The following is an 18,076-nucleotide window of genomic DNA, read 5'->3' as shown; positions in this document are numbered from 1 at the left end:
AGAAGTCTTTTCCTCTCAGGACTTACCCAACAAACATATTTTCTGGTGTTTTGGGGGGAAAAAAAGTCTTTGCTTGTCTAAAATCAAAAACCATTAGCACTTACTAATCAAAGCTATCTCCTACACAAGCCACTTCTCTGACAGTTATTTTCAAGACAACTAGAGAAAACAGATGTAAAATGACTTCAAGAACACTAATCCATCTTTCAGATCAAGGAATCAACCAACTGCAGACACTGCAAACACTTGTCTAACCTGTTCTTAGAAACCTCTGATGATAGGAATGCCCTGGCCATCCTATGGAAACTATTATTAGAGAACAACTAATCTCCCGATTAGTATTTTTTCCTAATCCTAATCGGAGACAGAAGATTTCTGTCCATTGAGACTGTAAGGTTGGGACAGTATGATTCTTTGGAACTATAACAGCTTATTAAAACAACTTGTGAAAACACAGACATGGAATCTGGAATTTACTTACCGATAAACTCAAAACTATCCAATATTTGTGACCTCCAGATTCTTTTAAAGCATTAAAAGTTTCAATATTTCCCTGTAGAAATATAACTCTCATATGAAAACCATCAAGCCATATTTCTGGCTTGAGGGTGTAAGTCTGTATGAGTTTGTTGGCCACCTTTAACCTCCAATCCACCCTTTTAACCAGTACAAAAATGTATATATACTATATATATATCTCTATATATATATATCTATACATACACACACACTATAGTAAAGCAGAAGGGAAGTACAGAATTCTACAGTCCTTTGATGAAGTCTAGAAAATGATTTCTCAGGATAACAATTATACAGCTAGTATTCACTGTATTTTTATTGGGAAAGTATGTATATATTTAGCATGCAATGCTTTGGAGCAGGAAGTTCACTTGGAGAACTGTCATGAAATAACCACTTGATACTTTGGATACTTTGTTTTGATGACACAGGAATGATGACAATATTATATTAAAAATTAAAACATACCACCTATAAGAAAAGACATAAATACATTATTGTTTTTGTAACAGGTTAAAATTAGAATCATTCCAGACTACTTGTTTAAATGCATTTCTTAAACACAGATGAAATTTAAGAAATAATGTATTAACATATATTAAAATGCTACTTTATTTTAAATAGATATAAATAGCAACACTGCATTAACAACCACATAATATACTGCCCATCTCTTCACAGGTATATGGAGAGATGATTAAAAAGTGAATTAAAATAGGGATTACTAGATCAGGTCCTAGAAAAAAGAAGCAGCAAAATATGCAGAATTTAGCAGCACATGAATTTCAAAGAAATATGTATTGCCCTAAATTAACTGCTGGAGACTTTTGCATATATTCAGACAGATCAGTTCTCTCACCTGCCAGGCAAGAACCTCTGCTATTCTCCCTACAAGAGTAGGAATTTCTTTAACTGTTTATAAACTACTTTGAGATACTCAGAAAAGAGGTACATGTTAATGCTAGAAAACATTGTATTTTCTGTAACATCACAGCTATCGGTTTAACTTTTATTGGTTATTTTGTTCTACATTAAAGAATCTCTCATCAACTGGTGGCATAAGTTGACTTCAATATTCATGACTTCTCAATTTAAGCCTTTTTAGTCAAAATCACCTTCAAGTAAAAGCTTGCAATAAACTGGGTCAGTTTTATTTTGGGAAGACACTTCTCACACATATCTAGTCCTGATATCAAGCAAGATGACTCCTAGGGGAAAAGAAAGTGAGAAGTGGTGAAATTAATATGAGTCTACTAGTTAAGCTTACATGTTTTGCAAAGTAACTCTAAAATTGCTCATCAGAAGGGCAGAACAGCAACAAACAGTATTTGGATAAGAGAAGAGTATGCTTGAGATTAGAATTACATGATAACTTGCAAAGGTTTTATTTAAATCTTCAAAATCTTTATAAATCATCTATATTTTGTAAAGATTCAGAAAACAAGCAGTAGGCAGTTTTATCACTTAACCCAAGTGGCATTCTTGCGTCTACGTTCTCAAATAAGTACCTAAGTTTATGCCAAGTACGTTATTTCTTTCTTTTACAAGAGCAGACCAGTCCAACCAACATATATGCACAACACTGACCATTACCCAAAAAAGAGGATTCCTCAGTAAGAACAAGAAACTATAATTTTTAAGAAGCCTCTGAGCAATATATCTGCTGTTCTTAGAATACCAACTGGTTTTATATTAAGTACAATAATTGTAATCATTTATTTATTTAGAAACAACTTAAAAAGATGGCAGACTTACAAGCTTTTTAGCAAAATCATTTAAATAACATTCCCAACTTCATTATACAGAGTAAACCAAAAATTACTCAAAGGTCAAAAGGGAATCCACAGCACAGTTCAGATCTTTACCAAATGTTCGCACCACCTGGACCGCTAGTGAGATCATTAAGAAAAACAATCCAAACCACAAGGCTGAGAAAAGCCTAGAATACTTACTGTATTATATATACTGAGGATATGAGGCCAGTACTTTGTCTGTAGAAATTTTAGAGATCACAATTATTAATGGACCCCGTGGTTGTCAGTAGACAAGTCAAAGGACAGAGGAAAACAGTGAAGGCCTGTTTTACACTTCAGTAAATAAACATGCTTTGGCAAGAGAGAGTTGCATCAATAGATAAAGGCTTCTGGATTTGCTTCCTCTTGGCCTTAGACAAATAAAATCCAAGTGTGTGGGAGTATCCAGCACTTACTCTTCCCTATATGATATGCAAAGCAACACTGGTAAATATTCCAAATGCTGTAAACACAAAAAAACCCTCACCTCCTTTAAAGAAATTTCATATTTAGGTTATATATTTAGAAAAAACGATTATATAGACTATGGCAAATATTTATTAGTAATCTTAAAAGAGGAACTTAAATAATCAGAGTTACTGCTACCAAGGAACTCCCAAAGTTTATTTCTCATCCTAAAAAAATTGCTAATCTCATTGAAGCGAAGGACTTGTTTTTAGAAGTTCTCAATCAAAAATTGTGATTTGCTTGCAGAGAATTGCTTTTAGGAAGCAAAGCACAAATTTTTTTCCTTTTCAATTCCCTACTGGTTTTTGCAAAATAATTATTTCAAAAGAGAATGGAAAAGTAAAAATAGAGAGGATGGAAATACATTTATTATAAACCATACCTTATTTTCAGTTAATGCACATACACTGTCTTAGTAGGAATTGTCTATTTATTTAGACAATAGAAAGAAACACAACTATTTATTTCTATGATTTTTCAAGTACCTTGCACTGCCCTTTCTCCCCATGCCAAGACACAGAGAAAAAAAGTCTCCAACAACTGTCAGGACACAGGGTCTCCTCTATGGCTAGTTTCACACTCAACTGACTTTCCAGAAAAAGCATCAGAAAAAAGGTCAATGCCCCCTTCTCTCAGCATACTCAAATTGAATGGAAGATGCTCTGGCTAGCTGCTCTTTTAAACACAGATTACTTACAAAGAATTAAATTCCATTCTAGATGACACCGAGAGCAATTTAAGCACAACTTTCCAAAGTTGGAGACGGCACATATGCCCATAATGCAATGTAATTTCATTACTATGGCTTTTTTAATGCCACAGATATGCTAGTGCTTCTAAGTGTCCTGAAGTTTATCAGAGTTCAAAAAAAACCACCACCACACAGGAACACTCATCTCTTTTCTGAAGTGAGAACCTATTTATTAATTCAAGTGGTCAATAAAACCACAACAATATTTTGGGATTTCTTGTAATATCATCAGAAATAACTGTTGTGAAACAGCTGGTCACACTTTTTCTCTAAATGCAATGATATTCAAATCCTTGTATTTCCTTAAGGCCACAAAATAGGCTTCTACTTCTTTCTTTTTATTTTTTAACTAAAAAGGACAGTATTTTCACATATGTGTTTATTTCTTAAAAACCACAAGGAAGTCAATTTTTGCTTTACAGTACATCCCTTTGACAGACAAGTATCTTCTAGAGGGGCTAAAAAAGTTCAAACTAGAAATAAAAGCTGGGATAAGGACTGATAACTGTTAGACAACCTGAAGTGAGTGAACCTCTCACTGATGAACCAAGGCAGAAAGGCAGCACACCGGTACATGGAGGGGTCATTCAGGAAGCTGTTCGGTCAGGGGAAAAGAGATGGTCTAACTATAGCATTTATGGGGTTTTTTTTTTTGCTGTAAATTGTCAAGATTGCTCCTACAAGCACTTCTGAAGAAAAAAAGACTAGGGCCCCACTGTGACATTGGTTCTTCCTGTGGCATGAGGAAAAAAGGCGTAACATATTCTCCCTTTCTTCACTCTGTCAAAGTAAGATTCTGAAGAAATTCCAAAGATTTGGAAAAAATTAAGAACAATAAAAACACACCACCAAAATGCTCAAGTCCTACAGAATTTTATTTTAATAAGAAGTATATTATTTTCATCAAGTGTTTGGATGTCAAATACTGGAGCAGCACTGATGAAAGCAGGACAAACTCCTGGTTTCTCCCTCACTGTCCCAAGTCCATGCTCCAACAATGCAGAAACCATAAAAAACAGACTGGGGAAATATCTATGGCCTAGGTTTCCCAGGCACAGTCTCCAAAGTGGTTGCTGACTGGCTGCAACGTTTGCACAACAATACAGAAGGAGGGAACTTAAGTTCAGTTCTTGACCCATTGCCTAATGAGGCTAGAGATCCCCGGCATAATTACCAGAACAGCTTTCATTTAGCATTCTTCCATGAAGAGCTGCTGGTGTCTGCTGACACAGGCTAGCAGTGCACAAGATCCCATTACAATAGTAAAGTTAAGTGCAGCATCTTTTGCTAAAGCAAAGCAGCTATTCACATGAACTTGACATTTCACTGAACCTAATGTGTATTTCCATGTATCTGTAAATATAACTAATTAATGGCCAATCATTTAACTTGGTAAATGCAACATTAAATTTGAATATGGGTCAGTAGCAATAAAGACAGTCTCACCTTACCCAAGGTACATCATCTAAATATAAACACAGTTATTTGAAGAGGCAATACGAGATGTAAAACAGCCTGCAGCAATAAGGCTACAATCCTGTAAAGTCACAGTCTAACTTACAGATGACATTGTCCATGTACTTAACAAGAATTTGTATCTGTAATACAAAACAGTCATAGTGACCGATACTTGGAGTAGTCCACTAATCTATGTATTCACTATAGTGAATACATAATTTCTTTACTAAAATCACATTTTAAAAGTTGCACACTAAGAAATGTCAGACTGGTAAACTGCTAGGTGAATCTATAAGCATTTGTAGAAAGATTTGCTATTTTGTAATGACAAGTATAAATTAATTTTCAATTATATCTTTTGACTTATGCAACAGTATGAGAATAATGTTAACCACAATTTCAACAAGCTTATTTCCTAATTACATATATATTTATAATTTCAGAGTTACTGACAAGTTCTATGTCCCCAAATTAACACCTCAATATCCCGCTGGGCATGCATCTCATCTCCAATTCCAGAAGCAAACAAAAATTGTGCTTAGAAACATCAGAGATATTGCCATGCCCAGTATTTGAATAATGCCTATGTGTGCTTTCCAGTATATTACCTCATTCATATACTGCTGAAAACTTGCAGAAATTTAATTATCCTGCTCCCAGAGGTCATATCCCTAGGAGAATATTAGCTTCAATCATTATTAAAATGGCTTCTAAATATACGCATCTGCATGGTAACAGTATATACAGAATTTTTTCTGGTTGTTCTTGTAGAAGGAGGGAGTAGGAAAATTTAGAGATAGTTACTCTAATGTGAAAAGGGAAACAAAAATTCAGACATATATGATCTTTAATTACTTCTTTATGGATTCATAAATTATGAAGGATTGAAATAAGAAAAGATTTTTCTTGGTCTCAGAATTGAGCATGGATATAGTAAAGGAAACAAACAAACGGATATCTAAGAGACAAAATTAATCTCTTAATCTCTTATAACAAATGAACCTGGTCTACTTACCAAAAGTAATCAGTCCTAAGCAGATACTTATAAATCAACTAGGTAATAAAGACAGCAATGCATAAACCCCTTATACATTTATTTTGAGCCAAGACTGGCCATCACAATCTCAAGACTGTCCTTCTCTCTTCCTCCCCCTGCCTGGTCTCATTTCTTAGCTTTGCCCTTGCTGCATAAGACAGCTCTAATAACTGCTACTGATGTCCAAGCTAGATCTGTGACAGAAGAAAAAAAATCTGCTTTTTTCTGTATTGCTTCTTAAAACTTCATATTAAAAGTGTGACCTGCTCCCGTGACCCTTGATCTTAAGTGCTACTGCAAAAGAAGGAAAGGCAATAGCTTTAGGGAGCCAACTTCAGCCACATTCATGCACTTTGAGGGTAACACTTTGCCACATGGAGTTATGCAAACCTGCCTATCTCCTCAACAATGTCTGTCTTTCACATCCAGTTTTCTTTCCCTCATCACACCCTCTTGAAATAAGCTGGTAGTTCCAACCGCAGACATTTCCCTGCAGAAAATTGTTTTATCAAATGCTTCTACTCCTCTTTAGTATCAAATGTTATAAAAAGCAGAAGGAGGGAAAACTAACAGACAGACCCAAATAAGTATTATGTGCAAAAACACGAGAGTAAGTGGCCTCTGATTTGAAAAGCTCCATCTTTCAATTTAAAAATTGTTCCACTCAATTTCTTCAAGTATTTGAATCTAAGACATTATGTATTTAATATAAAAACTATAATTTCTTTAATACTCTTAAAGTAAACTTTCTTAAAGTAAAAAAAACATTAGATCTAATCCAGAACTGCATTCTGTGGGCACACATACAAAAATCAACATAAGGTCAAAATAGTATGCCTGTCCACAAAATTAACCACATAAAAATAAGATTGTGCTCCACTACACTTCCATTTTTAACTTGTCAATTTGAGGAAATAGTGAAGAAAGACAGGAAAATACTCAAATTACACTACATTCAGTGTACCGTGCAATAGATACCTCCCCACAACTTTTGCATGAGGAATATCTAAACAGTGCTAAGTCCTAAACTATGCTATGCAGGTTTCTGAGGCTTTGCTTCATGCATATTCACATGGCTAGTCTACTCTCTGCTGTTTTAATGGACAAAGCAGCAGATAATTTTTCATTAGACCACAACTGCATCTTCTTCTACACAAGATAAAGCTGAAATCACTGACAGAGGCCAGTAAAAAAATGAAAACCAAACAACTTGCCTTGTTCTTTGAATATTTTTCCTAGAGAATTTTTTTGCTCACCATTACAAACAACTGGCCATGACCTTTTCAGTCAGATCACATACAGCAGTTCTTTTCACAACACTAACAATTTTGACCATTTTCCCTAGGAGAAGTGACACACAGGAACCACTTTCCAGCACAGCTCAGTCACTGCAGCCATGTAATTCCCTATATATCACAGGCTGGCAAAGAGTTGCACATAAAGGAAATACAAAAGGTTTCAAAGGTAATTCGATAGGATTTTTCTTAACATTTTGTTGACATTTTACAATGTTGCATTTTGACAAATCTATGAAGAAGATTTCTTCATAAAATTTGAACCAGCACGAACTAGATATTTTCAAGAATAACAATCATTTAGGCTGCTGGGTTTGAGAGACTTCAGATCCTTTGCTTGACTTACTACCACTCCATATTAGGCCTCTCAGTTATATTCTTCTAAATACTGTGCCCTCAGCTAAAGCTATAAAGCAGCAGAGAGACTTAAAAGCATTCCTTTAAAAATATAGACGCATTCAATTCATTTTTGTAATAAAAAACCTGAGGATCCCCTTTGTGAATGCACCAGATCACTTTAGATCTTCAGGTGAATGGCAGAGTTATTCCAAGATGAAGATTGCTGGAGCACAAAGACACTAGATTTCATGTTCTGGGCTATTGTAATAAAGACTTTTGTAATTAAGACTATTGTAATTTAACAAACATTTTGCAGTAACATTTACAAACAACCTGGACAGATAATGCACCAGATACACTCACTCTGCAGCCTCTAAAGACCCCGAAAGAATGCTCCTTTTTTGATTTTTGTCACGTGTTACTTTCTAACACACTTACCTACAGACATATATTTATACATGTGCACATACATACACACATACATAAATATATACAAATCCCCTCCACAGTTGAGCAAGTTTTTGGGGCTCTCACTTCCCCTCCCCTGTTCTGATTCAATTTTTCTGTCCTCATAATTGTCACTACTCCTGTTGCGCTTCCCCTTCTTTCTAGATCAGTAGATAAAATTCTTGTAAAATTTAGTTTGAATCTAACCTTGGACCCTTTTATACACTTTGTTGCATCCATACACACATGCTGAACATTTTCTGTGAAGATGTTCCACATACATCAGTATCAGACCTCTACACAAGAGCATACAAGACTGAAAATCCGCTGGACCTGGATTTGCCCCAAACTAGATTGAACTGAGGCAACTAAAAGTAGTATCTTTAACTGCCTCTGTGCAGGCTGCACAGCACAGCTGGGCTGATGCTTGCAAACAGGCTACACAGACAGTCCCTCACTGCTTAACAACATGGTGCTATGTTCATGACTGAAAAAAAATAATCTTAATACTCAGGAGTTTTATCTTTACATAATCAAGCTATCCTTGAACTTGCAAGCAGAAATACAAATCTATGTAAAGCACAAACATCCCTGTACAAATAACTTCTATTCAGTTGGGTAATATCCGTAATTTTCAATTGTCTCCGAAGAGACTGTGAATTCAGACAGAAAAGTTGTATGGTTCACTGCCAAGGAGAAAAAAGAAATTCCGAGGGGAAGGAGAAAGTGAGAATTAACTGAACATGGACAGACCAACAACACCTCATTAGTTTCCTCAGTTTTGTAAGGTAAACTGGTAAGTCAGTGGCCCAGCAGAACTGACCACACTAATGAAGCCTTATATGACAAATTTCAATGTTTAAGTATAAAACTTGAAAGCATAAGCAAAACACCCCAACATGTCTAGGCAAAAGGCATGCTGGTTTGCTTTGCTCTTTCTCTCTGTCTCTGTTTTCTTTTAATAAGCTTAGCTTACAAAACATTCCAGGGCCAAAAAGATACATACTTCACTATTTTCTAATGAATTGCTTTTACCTTAAGTAAAATTATAATACTAATCCTGTCTGCAATATTGGTGCCTTAATGTTTCAAATGTTACACATCCTTATCAGGCCAAATAAACCAGCCAGAACAGTTGAGCTCTGTGAAAAGATTTAGTTAAATTACTGGGATTCCTTGGAGAGATAAGTACATTTAAGTAAAGTTGATCAACATTGCTTTTCACAGAACACACATGACAAATTCAACAGACATTCTCAAAGACCTTTAAAAAGCAGAAAAACCCCAAAAAACACAAGTGGAAGCCTACCTACAACAGGCATTGCCAAAAAGCCCACATGGATGCCATAGAAGAGAACTGGGTAGATTTATGTCATATATAAGAAGTCCTCATGTACTCCCCTCCCACTTTTTAATCTATATATTGCCCAAATTTAGGAAACATCATTTTGTCTCATCTACCAGTCAGTTCTCTTATTTCCTTGCCATCTTCCTAAATAATGATTCATTCTTGTCTACTACAGGACTGTGATGGTGGAAAACTCACTTTCTTCCAAGACTAATGTAAGAAACAATCCTTGATCAGTTGTTAGTGAGTGCTACTGAAGTATCTCATAAATAAGTGTTTGCTGACTTTGACACAACAAAAAGTATATGTGCACACCAAATCCAAGCTTAAACACAGCAGATCAAAGGAAACATTTAGATACTGTAGATTCTAACAAACTTAAAGCATGCAAACTGCCACTTTCCTGAACACACTGACCCAGCTTACAGCCTATTAATGAGTTTTCTATACTGAAGTGGCACTGCCACCTTAAGACACAAGGCCAGCATTACAATTTTCACTACAGTAGACTAGTTAAAAAAACCAAACATTTTAATTTAACATCACTTTCTGATTTTTTTCAAAAAAAGATATTAAGGTATGGAAAATTCAAAAACAAAAGTGCACAAGAAATGCACTGCTTTAAGTCATTTTATCATGTTATCACTACTTTTCTCAATTAAGTGGCAATTTAGCTAAGCAATTTTGCTTAGGTTGAGCATTTTAACATCCAGTAAAAGGCATCATAGTGAATTAAGATCCTCCAATTCTGCCCATAGCAACTGCAAAACTGCCCTACTCTTATAACTCATAACTTTCAGCAATAGTGATAATACTTTCAGTATCTGGCCATAGTTATTGTGACATTTACATATGTAAGGATTTTTAAATACACACATAAAAAATTTGATTGGGTGACAGCACAGAATATTAATTGAGGTAAGTCATATCAACGTAGAACAAACTGAATGATTTAAAGGAGCTAAGCCATCCTCCTATTTCTCTACAAATGTGGCACTCCACCACTGAGTTAGTGATACACACACCAAGAAATTGTTTAACTTTGGACAAGACACAAATTAACTTTTCAAAAAGTATTTCCACATCACTATACTGGAAAGAGTAACGTTACCTTTAGTAGAATATGCTTCAGCAATCATTCGAAGCCTATAGGCTGGCACTGCAGCTAGCTGCAAGTCATCAACTCCAACTCTGGCATATGTGTTCAGAGCTTCTTTGTAATCACCTTCCACATAGTTTAACTTCGCCATGATTAGGTTTGCTTCTTGTAGGAATTCTGGCTAGAAGGAAGCAGAATAAGAAAGTTTTTTTCCTCGGAAAACACACCTAATTCTTTCAGGTCTGGTTTCTGTATATATTCACTGTAGAAACACTCAGGATACTTCTTGCAACACAGCAACAAAATTCTGTCTTCTTGTAGTATCTGGGAAGCTTGCAGTAGGGAATAAATCCACAAAATCTCACTTCATCAAGGTACTGAAAAGCATTACCAGTCATTTTATATATTCACATATTTATTTACACATGCACCAGAAACACCTCTTAGAATACAGCTTTCTCAGGTAACAAAACTAAGGACAGCCTATCATTACAATCCCTTCAATGATTTTTTTTTTTTCCTACCAACACAAGCACAGTTGAAAATAACATAGTATCAAAAGTTAATGACATCTGTTCCAACCCTACACAGTTCACTTGCACAATTTCAAAGTATCAGGGCAGGAAAAATGTCTTGAAAAAGGGATTCATGGAAGAACGAAGAAAGAAAAGAAAGAAAAATTAATACTCCAACAAATCACAGGAAAGAAAACAGCCACAGATGACTGTAAAATAAAGTCCTTTTGTTTTCAAAAGATGGACACTGAACACAGAAAAGACAATCTGATGTAGCAGCTACAACAGGAGTTAAGTAAAAGAAAGGCCAGAATGGTCAAAATATCAGAGTATCAAAACGTTATGACAGAAAACACTCTCAAGTATTAACTTCACTTTCTGTACTTGCAAACATAACTTAAGGAACGTTCCTGAATATTTAAGAGATTGTTACAGAAAATTGTGAAGTATTTTACATTTTTTAATATTTCCATGTAATGCACTACAAAGAACAATAAACTACATGAAAAACTTCCACAACACAGGTGGTATGTACTCGACTTAAATGTCCCAGAAATCAATGACAATCTTTTCACTCTTCTAATGAAAGAAGATATGAGAAGTTTATCTGAATAAAAATCCAAGAAGAAAAGACATGAAATTGTTTCATGTGCTGATGATGTTCTGGGAACAGCCATGATGACAAAACACCACACAAGCACTTTCCACATTTTTCTGCATGTTCAGCAGAGTACTCCAGTCAACCCCAGCTTTTCTAATTCTTCCTTAGACTGACTAACATACCTTTAGGTTTCCCCTGTCAAGTGCTGCTGTGAGATGTTTCCTGACCTCAGTTAGCTTTGGCCGGGGGCCCCGTGGACTACTACTCTGTTTAAGGGCATTTTCCTTCAAAAATTGTTCTAATTTGGACTCCCCAAGAAGAAGTTCTGCCATGTCATCTGTAAATAAAACCAAACACAAAATATTAGAAATTTTTTTATTTCACTAACGTTTCAGTGAAGGCAGCCATTGCCTCAACTGTAAATGCAAACTAACCAAAACAAACACAGCATCAAGTATTCAGTTTTAACACAAGTCATGTAGTACTTTAATTTTTAAATCTTTTTTACCTACCTCATTCCCTGTAGAATCAAGTTTCCTGTGTTCTAAGCTGTAACAAATTAGAACTTTAACCTGAAGTCAGTATTCTCCCCTTCCCTCCAAAGGCAACAATTCAAAAACCTTACCTAGCTTCCTGAACATGACACAACACATTTCTGACATCCACCTTACCAAAATAAAATGGGGTGTGTTTCAAAAAGTGCCTAGTGTCTTTTGTCATGGTTTAGCAAGGAGCTGCTTTTGCTTGATAACAGGGGGAGTGGGTTGCAGTGCAGTCCAGTAAAGAGTTCTCAGACTTTGCTCAGGCTCTTGGGTTCAGACCCACCTTCAGCCCAGCTGGGCCAATCTGGCGCCTCTGCCATCGTTATTTAAGGACAGGAATTTGAAGTGCTGGAGAGACACAGTGATCAGGGCTCTGAGCCAGGAAGAGGGGAGGGGTGGAGAGAAGGATGGTTGTGCTCTTCATCACTGTACCACTCTGTGTTTTCTGTTGGTTATGTTTTGGGGTTTTATGGTTATATTTTGGTTGGTGGTGGATTAAATTATTTTCTGCTTTCTTCCCCAAGTTGAGTAGCCTCCTCTGTTTTGTCTGGGACCATAAGCGGCAACTAAGCCCTCCCTGCCCTTTAGTAACTCTTAAGTCTGTGGTACTTCAGTCTAATCGTGGTCTTTTATCCCTGGATGGGCCTAAACCACAACATTTTTTCAAATATGAGTACTCATCTTGGATTAATTTTTGCAAGTAGTTTTAAGTTATGCATCCCTCAAGATGTCTTTGATGACTATCTGTATCTCAGCTATAAGAATGTAGATATCACTCTGATCTTGTTAAAGCTCCAGCCATACCAAGTCTTCAATGTGAAAGTCCATTTCTCATAATTTTCCCTGTTTCTTAGGAGGCTTACCATTTCTCAGATGTGAAGGTAGAACATAATACCAGGCTGCCCAGCAAAACTGTAGCTAGTACGTTTGCCAAAATTCAAGATACCGGTTATCCTCTACTTTGCCCTTCTCCAGGAACACAAAACTTATTTAAATGAAATGTATTGGGTAGTTCCTCTAGTGAGAAGACAGCTGTGACAGTCATCACCTCAGTATTTGGGATCTGAAAAGACCAGACCCCGTCTTGCAGACAATGTCTGAATAACCCAAACTAACAATAAATATGTAACAGATTTTTAAAAGGGGAAAGGCAAAAAGCTGACAATCAGAAAAGTGCTTGCTGCCTGATAACATTTAGCACTGTTCTTAGAGGTTATGGGAAGGGACAGAAAGATTAGGACATGTAGAATTCACTGTTACTATAGAAGAAAAGCTTTCTCTCACTAAGTATAAACGCGTCAGCATTATCTTGCCTTTTAAGTACAGCAAAATTCAATCATATCTTAGTTGGACTAGCATATGACCCATATACAACACCATTATACAGTAAGCTATATGGATCAGTGCTGTCCTGTAATATATCCTACCAAGTAGAATGAAAAAAACCTAATTTTTTTTTTCCTTAAAACCTCCAGCTAACTGATAATTCTTAAATCGTCATTTCTTCAAGACAGGGTTTAAGAGATCAGACAAACAGCTAAAGAATCATGGGAGTGCTTTTATGGTTTTTTATACATTCTGGGAAATACATCTGCGGTAATATGGACCTTTATTTGTTCTCAACTATCATTCACTCACATTTTACTGTTTAAACACTATTGCAGAAGGGAAAAATCTCAGCATCCAGATGAAGACAAGCAACTCCACAGATGCTTTATTTTCTCACTTTCATACCAGAGTTGTCAAATTCATCAATCTCAAATTTGCAGTAACAGTTTCATTCCTTTGCCCATCGATTTCTCCTGATACTGCAGCTATACTCATCTCATCTCTAGGTCTGCCACCAAATAATCTTTGTCACTTTCTACATGCACTTTCTTCTTTTCAGAGCACTTTCAAGCCTCTTCACTTGTGTTTTGTTTTGCCTAAACTGTGCACCTTCTGTTCAATTTATCTCCTCAAGGCAATAAAGCACTCTGGATATAGCTTTGATACATGCTAGCCAAAAATGCCAATTCCTTGACGGACAAAAAAGGGAAAACTAAGTATACCCTTGCTCCACCTTTACTTTAGAGACATCTGAAAAAACAATGACAATGACATCTTTCAAATAGATATTAAATGTATACACTTCCAGTTTAAAAAAGAAAATACTACTACTTAAAAATACAGCTACAGTGTAACAATTAAATCTTATTACCTGCTAACTGCCAACTAAAAAAAACCTTTCATTTACTGTTCACTGCTCATATGAAGAATGGCACAGTTTGACATGCATGAGTAAGTCCATCATACAATTTGCACATCCTTTAACCAAGAAGCCAGCCAGTTTACAAAGTCTGACTGAAATGTTTACATCTCAAACATCTGATCTACAGAAGTACATAACAAATAAGAGAACATAAACTTGAGTCCTGACAAATACAAAGGCTCAAGGACTGTACACTACTTTAGATACAGTTTAGAGTGTACTTCATTGAAAGTTAGCTAATCTAATTGAATACTGAAAATTTAATGTTAACAGAAATAGAGAATTTTCTATGGTCAATAAGAAATATTTTGGTAATGTACAAGAAACCCATTGTTAGCTGCAGCAGTAAACAAGTGAGTTAGAGAGGACTTCGCCTACCAGGACTGTGAACAGTTATGACCTTACATGGCTTGTAGAGTCTTTCCTGTCTTTGGAAAACAAGGAGGAAAAAAAGTTCTATATCTTGAGTTTTACTGATACATTTTACCAGAGTACAGAATAAAGCAGGGAAAGAGGCAATAGATGTTCTCAGCATAAGCATCTGGAGAGACAAACACCAGGCTTTGAAATCCCTTGTCTACAGCTTCCATTACTATCTCAGAACAGCAGCAGCCACTAGCTCTGACACTCATAGTCAACTGCACTACCTCGGGAAAGGGCTCAGGCCAGAGATTTCAGACTGCCTCCTAGTCCTTGTCATAGGCCGGCTGGGTTAAGCTGGCAAACAGCTACACTTTGCCCACCGGAAAACAGTAAGAGGGCCAGATAGAAGCATTCCTTCTTGCACCCAGCGTATCATCCTGGGCCACACTACTCAACTGTAATTTGCACAATGGCCATTTTTCATTTCATAGTCTTTCAAAACTCCTGTCATATGAAGTTTTTTTTCTAATACAAAACATGACTGTTCTTGCAAAGGCACTGACTACCTATTTCACCACTGTAAGACAACCCACTCGGATATCAGAGACTTGCATATGCCCCCTTTGTCCAACACACTTGTCCTCTGCTAGGGCATAATGCTTCACTTCATGAGTCTTCTCCATCAAACGGAGAAATTTCCCATCAATATCAACAGAACTTCTACAAGCACTGATACATATACTAAAAAGTACAAATGGTATAGACAATTGTCACTTGCTGCAATAAAGCAAATTTTCTAAGGGAAGTAATATGCTAACATAAGGGTGTTTTTTTATTTTTAAAGATATTTAGCATCTCTTCTGTTACAGTTCTGTGTATTTTGTTCTGTGTATTCTTTTGTTCTCGTTTCACCTGGCACAGAGTTCATTTTCTCCCTACTAGCTGGTACAGGGCTACACTTTTTAATTAGATGCAGAATAATGTTGATAACACACTGATGTTTTAGTTGTTGCTATGTAGTGTTTACCCTAAGTGAAGGAACTTCTCAGTTTCCCATGCTCTGCCAGGGAGAAGTTGCACAAGAAGCTTAGAGGGAGTATGGTCAGGACAGATGACCCCAACTAGCCAAGGGCTATTCCATACCATAGGGCATCCTGCCCAGACAGTCTTTCTCAGGGACTGGCTGGGTATTGGTCAGTAGGTGGTGAGCAACTGCATTGCATTTCTCTTTATTGGGTTGTATTTCTGTGTCTGTAATCTTCCTTTTCATTACTATTGTTATTATAATTTTATTTCAGTTATTAAACTGTTCTCATCTAAACTCACAAGCTTTTTTTTTCCCTTCCGATTCTCTTCCCCATACCAGTAGGGTGGTGAGAGGAGTGAGTTAAATATGTGCTGTGTGAAAGGGTCTTGGAGACTGGAGGCCACTTCAAACTTATAAAACCATGTTTCAGAATATGTTCACAGGATGTAATTATATGCCCTGCAAGAATAGGTCACTGAGGTGTCCTTTCAGCACAGACGTTGTACTAATAATATTCAAAAGACTCCAGAGAGTATTCCAAGTACACAATTATTGTTTATGAGCCCCTTTAAAAATGTGATTAAAAAAAACAGTGAGTCTTGAAAATAATACTTGAAGTCAGCATTGTAATGTCCTACTTGGGAGAACAAAGATTAATTTTGCTAATTGTATTTTTAAAGCTAAGTGGTGACTTAAAAATGGGTAAAAGCAAGTCACACTGTCCAAGTTTTCATGGGTGTGCAAGTAGATATTTCTTCCCTGATCTGTACTCACCAAAACCAAAGTATTTAATTTAACAAAAGCAACACTCCTCTTTCTTTTTATTCTGTTTAACGCTTCACTGAGCAAACTTCATTTGAACTTCATTCCTCAACCAAAGAATGTTGTTGCAAAACAAACATCAAATATAACCAGGAATCCAAATTACAGTCTAAAACCAGTGCTTTGGCACAGGAGCTGAAATAGCAAGGCTGTTTGCAACAAGAGTGAGACCTGTTATTGACATTCTTCACTTCAAATAGCATAACTTCAAACATGCCAAAGAAGAAAGTATCACACATGCCTTCTCTCTCATACACATTCCTTTAAGTAGGTCTCAAAAACTCTTGCCCCACACTCCTAAATGTTTAATAAATTAAACATTAATTTAATTAAATACAGTAGGCCTGTCTTTAAAGAAAGACAAGTGAAAATCACATCGACTGTGCACGAGCCAGAGATGTTTTGCTTATATAAACTGCAAAATTATCAAGGAAGCATGTGAAACAAATAGTCTGGATGGTTACAATAGATTAGGAGGTATCTTGAAGAACAGGTTAGACACTATGGAAAACAAAAATAAACCTTGCACTATTGAGTATAAAAAAAACATTCCCTGAGGCATGAGGATTGTTAAAAGGAAGTGCTGAAATCATCCCTATCACTATGGGTGAAAATAATCGTTTAGCCTGTAATCAAACAGCATTGACACACGCAAGAGTAGATGCAGCCGTACTCCCCTCCATACTCCTGCAAGAGCAGAGTGTAGCCATACTCCTCTCCACACTCCAGCTGCTCAACAGCTGCACCACAGAAAAAGAAAATCCAGCTGTAAAAGCTCCAGTTCTCACCCATTTGTGGGGCCCCTGTAGAACAACACAGGCGTAGACACAAATCCAGCACTATGCAGGATGTTTAAGATCATTCCTCTCTGTATATAGAGAATTTCTAACACCGGGGAAACTGAGAGAAACAAGAAGGCACCTCTGGAAAAATTAATTCAGCCTCTTTCTCTCTCCCCCAGTTAGATACTTCTCTCTTTTGATTACTTGAAAAAACATGATACTGTCTCTAAAGACAGTACACAACCACGGGTAAAGCCTCAAGTTTATGCTGGCACATACTCTGAAACTATCCAGACACCTTAAGATGAGAATCAAAGTAGCCTACAGAGCCCAGGTATTTTGTTCCCATCATTGATCCAAGTTAGAGAAGCTATTGATCTGTACACTAGCTAGGGACAGTTGCAATGCAACTGCATGTATTACACATTCTTTCTTTCAGAGAAAAGGTGGGAGAGGAGAAAACAGCAGCCGCAACTTACACAAAGATCCAATTAAGTACCAAAACATTTGAAGACTTGTATCACGACTGCATTGGAAAACCATTGCCTAACTGAAGGACAGCCTAGCTTGCACATCTGTTTCTGCAAAATCACAATATCACTGAAATAGCCCACCTGCTT

General features: G+C 36.5%; 1 protein-coding gene across 6 annotated transcripts in view; it reads right to left on the bottom strand.

The window, feature by feature from the left end:
- Positions 1 to 18,076, bottom strand: part of TTC7B (tetratricopeptide repeat domain 7B) — a 137,702-nt gene that overhangs the window by 107,541 nt on the left and 12,085 nt on the right. For 2 of the 6 annotated variants that reach the window (XR_009818939.1, XM_061998365.1), the window contains exons 2-3: positions 11,852 to 12,006; positions 10,566 to 10,734 (exon numbers count right to left, since the gene is read on the bottom strand). Coding sequence is in view for 5 of the 6 variants with exons in the window: in XM_061998365.1 (XP_061854349.1) it covers positions 10,566 to 10,734; positions 11,852 to 12,006 (324 nt within the window). In the remaining variant the exon portion in view is untranslated. Of the gene's footprint in view, positions 1 to 10,565; positions 10,735 to 11,851; positions 12,007 to 12,181; positions 12,219 to 12,294; positions 12,475 to 18,076 lie in introns of those variants that run through there. The other 4 variants (XM_061998367.1, XM_061998366.1, XM_061998369.1 and 1 more) reach the window with 4 other exon arrangements.

Source organism: Colius striatus, chromosome 6, assembly GCF_028858725.1.
Source record: "Colius striatus isolate bColStr4 chromosome 6, bColStr4.1.hap1, whole genome shotgun sequence".
In the NCBI taxonomy this organism is placed as follows: domain Eukaryota; kingdom Metazoa; phylum Chordata; class Aves; order Coliiformes; family Coliidae; genus Colius; species Colius striatus.
This window is presented reverse-complemented; position numbering and strand designations above follow the sequence as displayed.